This window comes from Sycon ciliatum, chromosome 8 (genome assembly GCF_964019385.1).
Source record: "Sycon ciliatum chromosome 8, ocSycCili1.1, whole genome shotgun sequence".
Taxonomy (NCBI): domain Eukaryota; kingdom Metazoa; phylum Porifera; class Calcarea; order Leucosolenida; family Sycettidae; genus Sycon; species Sycon ciliatum.
This window is the reverse complement of record NC_088650.1, coordinates 3,535,366-3,543,999: the sequence shown is the minus strand read 5'-3', so window position 1 is coordinate 3,543,999 and position 8,634 is coordinate 3,535,366. Positions and strand designations below refer to the sequence as shown.

Here is an 8,634-nt window from a genome sequence, read left to right as displayed (position 1 = left end):
CAGAGCCAGTTTGTGCTTCGCAGATGGCGATAAACATTAGTTTTGAATGCTTGCATTCCCTTGCTGTGGGGAGGCTGGGACAGAAGAGCGGCGGGGAGGGAGTTCCAGTCACTAATACTGCAGTGTGGGAACGAGCGCTTTAATGCCAGCGGGACAGATGCAAGCAGCTGGTGTTGGAGCTGGTGGTCATGGCCAATGACGCTACCATGCTCGCTGCGAGTTCTGGGGCTGGATGAGGGGAAATGGCGCGGTGGCAAAACAGAGAGCAGCTGCGGAGGGCCAGGCAGGTAATGCAGCTTGTATAGGCAGGCAAGCGAGGCAACAGTACGACGGATGGCCAGGCTAGGTAATAGTGCACCTGGACCGATGATTCGCAGAGCACAGCGTTGGATATGATCCAGGCGTCGCAGGTAGCTGGGCGGAGCACCTATCCAGATGAGGGGGGCATACTCCATAACTGGTCGAACAAATGCCTTGTATACCGTGGTGCGGCCGGCTGGAGAGAGAATGTGCGCTGCACGGCGCAGGAAGCCTAGGCGTTGTTTGGCTCGAGTGGCAACCTTCCGGAGATGAGTGCTGAATGACAGCTTCGAGTCAAAGGTCACTCCAAGTAAAGAGAGAGCCTTCTCCTCAAGGACAGGAGTGCCGCCGAAGACAATGCGAGGCAAATTGATGGGGGTTCTGCGGAGAGTGGCGGTCATGGCTTGGGACTTCGACGGTTCGAAGGAGATGCGCCATCTGCAGCCCCACTGATGCAAGCGATCAACAGAAGTCTGGAGGCTCAATGCTGCGTCGGCTGGGGATGTGTCGAGGGATATCAGGCTGTACAAGGTAGTATCGTCGGCGTACGCCTCCAGGTGGGCTCCGGGTGACAGGGTCTCTGAGGCGTCGTTCACGTAAATCAGGAAGAGTGTGGGGCCGAGTATGCTCCCTTGGGGAACTCCTGCTGATATGGTATACAGCGATGAGGTTTGGCCGCCCACCAAGCATTGAATGGACCGTCCACCTAGGTAGGAAGAGAGCCAGGTATGCAGGGGGCCGCCAATGCCAAGATGGCGGACTTTGTGGAGGAGGGCAGCATGGGACACACGGTCGAATGCTCCGGCAATATCCACGGCTAGAATACGTGCTGCACCGCCTCGGCCGACGGCTGTGATCCAGGCGTGGTGTAGAGCCTGTAGCGCATCTGAGGTCCCGAGGCGGCGACGAAACCCGAACTGGTGGGGTGTTAGGAGTTTGTAACGCTCAAGGTGATTCATGAGCTGACGATTGATAACGCTCTCCATGATCTTAGAGATTATGCTCAGCAGTGAAACTGGACGATAATTCCTTAGGGCGGATCGTGAAGATCGCTTGTGGATTGGAACCACGCTGGCAGTCTTCCACATTTGTGGCTGGACTCCGTGCTGGAAGCAAAGAGCAAAGAGCTGACACAGTGGCTTGGCAAGTTCTCTGGCGCATTCCTTCAAGACACGAGCGGAAATACCGTCGGGTCCAGTCGCCTTTGAGGCATCCAGGCGAGCTAAAAGCCGGTGGACTGCATCCGGGCGAAAGTGGACTGTCGTTAGTGCAGGTGCGTCAGCGAATGCCGTGTCCGGTAAGTCCATCGTGGTAAGGTCGCGGCCTTGCACACTGCACTTGTGGGAAAAGAAACGTGCGAAAGCCTCCGCTTTCTCATAGCTTGTGGCCCTCTCGCAACCTTCACTATCAACGAGCAGGGGAATGTCAGTGTTCCGACCCTCGCCACAAGCACACTTTAGCTTCGTCCACCATTCCTTCTCCTTCAGGGACCCATTCGACAAGCTATGTCTGAGGCTGTTCTCTTTGGAAACTCTAGATCTAGCGAGGACTGCGATAGCATTGTTTACAGAACGGGTAAACTCATGTTTCAGTGCAAAATCGTGAGGGTGCTTCCTCCAAGTGCGCCAGCGTTTGTCCTTCTCCTTCATGGCGGCTGCACACTCAGGTGTCCACCATTTCGGATCCGTTGACTTCACTGTCAGTGTCTTGGACGGAACGAACTGGGAAACGGCTTTCATGATTGTGGCAGTAACGTGCTCACACGAAGTTTCTGGGTTGGCAGTAATGACGGTTGACCAGTCAACCTGGCGGAAAAAGGATCGGAGGCGGTTCCAGTCTGCCTTTTCATAGCGCCAGACAGTTCGTTGCACCGCCGCTTCATGGGTAGGAAGAACACCTGTGAAGTCCGAAAGAATTACAGCGTGGTCAGATCGACCAATAGGGGACATTATCTGCGTGGTCACTGGAGAGTTGAACGTGGACATCACCAGGTCGAGTGTGTTATCCCCGCGAGTAGGACTCTGAACGTGCTGCGTGAGAAAGTGGGCTGTGCATGTGTCTTCGAGGGCTTCCCCCGCAGGTGTGGTCTTCGAGCTATGGAGCCAATTGCGGTTATGCACGTTAAAATCACCGGCGAGTATGAGGTTGGCACCAAGTGCACGAGCAGAGGGAAGGATGTCATCGAGATGGTTAATGAGCGTAAGGTCACTGGGCCCCGTCGAACCTGGCCTGTAAGCAGCGCCCAAGACTATCTTTTGTCCAGGGGACAATTGAATGGATAGCCAAATGAGTTCGTGATGTGGAGAAAATAACTCATCAATTACCATGGCTGGGAGTGTAGATCTGATCCATACCGCCACTCCGCCACCGCGTGCTGTTCGATCCAGCCGGAAGGTGGTGTAGCCAGGGAATGTGGAGTCGGATGGTGGAACGGTTTCAGAGGAAAACTTTGTTTCCGTCACTACTGCTATGTCGGGATTATGCTGGTGCAGTGTGTGCTGGAACTCAGCTAGCTTGTTTCCTAAGCTAAATGCATTGGTGCAAAGGAGTCTGAGTGAACATTTAACGGTATTGTGATGAATGACAGAACTAGGCATGGGTGTAAAAATGAAAGGTAAATGTGTATCAAAGCGGTAAGTTTCTGAAGTGACTTACTGCAGGACTTGTTGGCCACTCTCAGGAGATTTTCGTTTCCGTTTTTTCCGTTGCTTGGATCCAGTGGTGGTGGCACTCTGGTCCCGATCAGGTGTGACGCTATGGCGTGAACGCTTGGATCGGTTGACTTCCCACCCGCCAGAATCAGGATCATCGTCGCTATGGCCTCCCAGCTGTGGGCCTAGGGCTGTACATGCATCGCTGTCTGCCTTCTTGGCCTCCCTGTCGGAGTCGCAGGGCAAGTTAGACAGCTGCTGGTTTTCTGGCTTGGATAAGCTTTCGTTGTCGACCAATGATTCAGTATCAGCAGAAAGAGGCAACTCTTCAGACTCAGAGGAGCTGGAGTCGCTCTTGTCAGCTGCTGGGAGATTAGCCTGCTTAGACTTGGATGTTGGGCATTGTGATTGGGCTTTACTTTGCTGCTCTGTCTGGGCTGGGTTTGCGACCACATCAGACAGGAGTCGACGTGTGCGTTCAGTGTCTGTACATGTAGGTGACATTGAATGCTGTGACTGCTGTGTACTACCGGTACTGGCAGTGGTACTGCGGGCCTCAGGGCAGTCCTTGGCAAGGTGCTCTGGCTTGCTGCAAATCCGACACGTGGGCTTTTGGCCACTATAATGTACGCGGAAAGTGCCTTTCCCGTCTCTGGATTTCACGTACGAAGGTACGGCTTTATTCGACCCCAGTACAAAGGTTGCAAAACGGACTCCGGTTGCAATAACAACGTTGTCCCGTACCTTAAGTTTACCGTGGCGGATGGCGCCCTGCACGGTACCGTATGGAGCAAGTGCGGCTGTAATGGCGCCATCCGACACCCACACAGGAACATCGTGAATGTGCAACTGAACATGAGTGTTTTCTGTCAAGGATTTTGGAAGGATATGTTGTCCATTGATATGGAAGCCATTCTTCACGACTAACTGGGCAAGCTGGATATCTGTGAACGTTAATCTGCATTGGCCTACCGAACTGACCTGGATAGATAGGATGAGCTCAGCTCCTATTCCGTGTTGCTCGAGGCAGCTCACGTACTCGGCGAGTTTCAAATCCTTTGGAGCTGGAAATAGCACAGTTCGGGCCATCAGGTCCCTGGCGCTTACTTTCCGCCATGGGTCGACTTCAGCTGGTTCCCGAGATGTATCAGTGGTCTCCATGATCCCGGAACGGGCATATGTGGGGCTAAAACGCCCAACCACGAGATTTTTTCAGAGCTAAAAAAAGCTTTACCACACGTCACTGAGACAAAAAAACCTGATAAAGGCTGATTCTCTTGCATCTTCTGCTACATGTACTGTTTCCGTGTGAGGAAGAACTTTGAACAAGACGAGTTCGAGCATACAATACTGTATTGCCATGATTTCTACCCTGCTTTTCATTGAAAACACTATCTGCATGACCTCCGAACCTTTAACATGCAGACCACCAGCACTGATCAGGTGCATTGTACACAATTGTGTACTTCAAGTAGCATACGTACATACTAGAACTGTGGTACAATCATGTAGTTATGCTCCTACCTCCGAAAGGATGCCAAATTATGCTCCAAATTTTCAACCACCAAATTATGCCAATAATTATGCCGGCATAATCCGCCGCTGCCTATCGATCACTGCATGCAGAATTGTGTCATTTTCAGTTGTCTTATTGTATTCACGAAGTGAAAGAAGTGCTGTATTCAGCGATGTTGGCGCCGTGAACTGTTTATTAGTAGTCCTCTCCGTTGTGTACTGGGACGTGACACCGACAAGGGGAAGCTGGAGTGCGGAGACGTTAGCTGGCAAGCGAAAATCGTGACGAACCAAGTGCTGAAATCTTGGTTGGGACAAATCAAACGTTCAGCATTTACCTCAACCAAGGACCATGACATTTTCTCTTTCCACTTCCTGAAGATGGATGCGCTGCCTGCTGGAGACTCTCCTATCTCTCGTAACATCTTCTGCAGCCACGTGAGACGACGGTAGCGGAGATTAGCGAACGAAATAATGTCGTGTTTTGAAATTTTTGTTGAACATTTCTCAGGATTTTTTGGAAAAGCCCGTTTCTTTACCACTTCCATCCAATATGCCGCCGCCCCCGCTGTGTAGCATCTGATGGTTCTGTGGAGTTCAGTAAAAAACAAAACAAAAAACCACCAGCTCAGCAATCCCCAACTTCCTCGATGAGCAGTTCAATCGGCTTGGAAGGTTCAATAAACAGCATCAAATGCTGTTTGAGGTCCAGAAGGTCATCAGGAACGGAGAGCTTGAAGCGCAACAGGATCTTCACCACTTCTGCTCGCAACAGCTGAAACCCCACATTCTTTCCAATGCAGTTCCGAGAACCACCACTGAATGGCACGTACGAGAACGGTGGAGCCTTCGAAGCTTCTCCACCTGGGTCGAAGCGAGATGGGTTGAAAGTCATCGGGTTTTTCCAAATGTCTGGATTGTGATGTAGAGCCCATATGCTGAGGACGACCCAGGTTCCGCTAGGAATCAAGTATCCGCCAATCATCGTGTCCTTCTCAAGCTCACGATAAATCTGGGGAGTTGGTGTGGCTATACGCAGGACTTCCTTTATGACTTGTGTGATGTATTGCAGAGAATTCAGACTCTGCTCAGTCAACACAGGCTCACCACCGTCCGGGCACAACACCGCACGTGCTTCTTCTCTACATCGTTGCTGGATATCCGGGTTGGCCGCCAAGTAGTAGAATAGCCACTGTGATGCAACAGATGATGACATACCAGCTATCAAGAAGACAGTTACCTCTTCCCGGAGTTCTCTATCGTCCATCGCAGCACCATCCTCGTATCGTGCAGTCAGCAAGATGTCCAGGAAATCAATGTTCTTCTTCGGTGCAGCGGCGTCTGGATCGTCCAACAGCTGCTTCCTGCGATTGGCTATGACATTATCCGTCACAGTATGAACAATGTTGCATAGTTTCAGACATTCCTTACCAGCTTCAGTTCGAAAATAGATGGAATCCGGGTACAGAAAGGCGTTAGTTCCGCGTTCCTGCACCATCCGAGCCATAACATCTGTGGCTCGCTTGAAGTCTAGTGTCTCTGTCTCGCTGAGCTCGTAGCTCATGACACACCTCACCAGCACATTAATGCTTAGTTTTGCCGAGGCCATGTTCATGGATACTCTGGACTTGCTCTTCGGTCCGGATTTGATGGTGGAGTTGAGTAGGAGCTCAGACCAGTCGCTTATCAACGAGTCCAGTACTGATTCGTACACGCTCACATAGTCTTGTGTGACTTTCTTATGGAATCCAGGAGCAACCAATCGCCTCTTGCGTGCCCATTTCTCTCCATTGGTGAATAACACCCCACCTTCTCCAGTGACAGGGCTAGTAAGATGAGCAACGATGGAAAGCTTGGGATGCGAGCCAGCGAGCATGGCTTCTATGGTATGTGGCGCAAAGACGTTGACCATGTATAAAAACTGAGACAGGTGATAGCGGAACACGCCGGGCAAACGCTTCTCTGGATCGCTCAGATAGTCGCAGTGGAACTGGAAGGCAGCTTCCGGCTGTATGAAACTCGAGTGTCCAGTAAGCCATCGTGGTTCAGCAGGGACGGGGAGCTTTCTCACATAGTAGTGACAGCGAAGGTACTTGTAGACTTTACGAACTAGGTCTAGTTGGACAAACACCGCAACGGTACCGAGGAAAACCAGCAAACGAGTCAACTGAAGGAACTCCATGCTGACCAGCCACCGACGCAAGGCTTCTGCCAAAAGAAAAGGCTGCGACAAGTATTTTAATGTCAGCTTGCATCGGTAGTGGACGACACGATAGACAACATTGTACATGTACATGACTGTGTACGTTTGTACGGTCACTTTCTAAAACTAGCTGCTAGCATGCTTCCAACCTTCTCCTTCAACTTAAAAAGCAAGTGTTGACTATTAAAAGCCATTCTACTTTTTTAAGTCTCATGAGTCATGACAGACACGCGGAGCTCAGAGGCATGCAGAGTGTAATACTAGCTGACTGAACAGCATCACTTAGAGTTAGACTTTCTTAGTTGTGATTACAGTGAGTTGTGACTTCACTCATGAGACCTCCCACGATATCCAGAATCATGGTGCGTACATGTACAAGTCATGTACATCTATATTTAGTCTACGGTCATTCTGGCATGTCACATGACTGTAGGCACGGAAATAACCAACTAGTTATCAGTAGTAGTCTTGGTAGTAGTACAATGACATAATAATACATGTATGTACCTCGTTGCACCTGTAAGGCTGTAGCTGTGCTCTTGGACGATAGAAGTGCGCGTACGTGCACGCTGAGTTCATGTCAGCCAAGCAGTAAAAACAGCCAATCATATCCTTTCGCGAAATACAGTGTATACATGTAAGCAATAGCTGTTCGATATGCGTTTACGTGGGTGCGATTCAGAAAAGACTCAGAAAAGACTGAAAAAATGGTAAGAAAAAAGAGTCAGAAATAGGGTCCGGCGGATCCTGCCGGCAAAAAAATTGGCAGAATTCGGTACTTTTTCTAGTAAGTATTAGTTTCATGCATGTTTGGTATGTGGATAAAGACATGGAGCAGAATTCGAAGAATTGCCCGCCATAAGGTTTGTATGGTTCTGCCAATTTCACTGCTTTTCGAGCAGAATCCGCCGATCCCTAGTCAGAAAAAGTGTCAGTAAGACAATAGTGATACCGGTCTTAATACAAGTTGACGACGCAAAGTAACAGACCACCCAACTGTTACTTGGGAGGCTCAAGTTTATGTAACAGACATGGAAAAGGGAAGCTAAACGAAGACGAATTGTGACAAACGGAGAGTTGAACTCGGACGCTAAGCCAATGTAGTCATGGATGAAAGGAGAGAAAAAGAAAGCACAACGAAGAAGACCACGAGCTAAGTCCCAAGCGTGCACGGTAACTAAGGGTCAACGCAATAAATAAAGCAAGTAAATAGTTGTGCGAATGTGCGTTCAATACACACACCGTTCGCACAGGTTACCGGAACGTTTTCGTTCCAATCTGCAAAGCTAAATCAACGAGTAACACATACAATACTCACAATGCCGTGAGGTGTATTATTACAAGTGTCCGTGCGAACCATGAGAGGTGTGAAAGCCACTAATCAAGCAAACAGTTGCAATCACAAGCTACAATGTACATGTACAAAGAGATAAGTTACCACTTCATGGGGGTGCAATATACAACACTGAGAGCCACTGATCTAAATTTTTAAACAACTAAGAGCGAACAGATTTTTCTCTTATTGAGTGCACAACTTGCTTTATTTATTGCGTTCATTTCATGTCTGTCTCCACGAATACGTAAACTAAGAAAGCAGAAGGTTACTGAATGATCACGAAACTACATTGTACATAATGTACTAGTAGTAAGACACTGTAAAAAAAAAAGAGAGAAGAAACACATGAGAACGAGTTATGCAGCCACTGTCCACGACTGTAACAAGATTTATTCATTTATTACTGGCTCAGTATCGTAAGACACTGTGATTGGACATACCGGTCTTATAAAACTCGACGACGCTAAGCAACAAACCACCCAACTGTTACTTGGGAGGCTCATGCTTACATTGTATGTAATAAACATAGAAAAGGGAATCATTCCGGGTAAAAAGTAAGATCACTCATTACAACATCAACTCAGATAAAAAAGTTTTAAAGTTCCATTACGCTTTCTCGTGGCTATTCA

The 8,634-nt window shown here is 49.1% G+C and overlaps 1 protein-coding gene across 1 annotated transcript; it reads right to left on the bottom strand.

Annotated features, from left to right (window-relative positions):
• Positions 1–4,310: 4,310 nt before the first annotated feature.
• LOC135822866 (taurochenodeoxycholic 6 alpha-hydroxylase-like) lies at positions 4,311–6,659 on the bottom strand. Its single transcript, XM_065335701.1, has one exon. The coding sequence runs from the start codon at positions 6,646–6,648 to the stop codon at positions 5,095–5,097; it is 1,554 nt and encodes a 517-aa protein (XP_065191773.1). The 5' UTR covers positions 6,649–6,659; the 3' UTR covers positions 4,311–5,094.
• Positions 6,660–8,634: the final 1,975 nt, after the last annotated feature.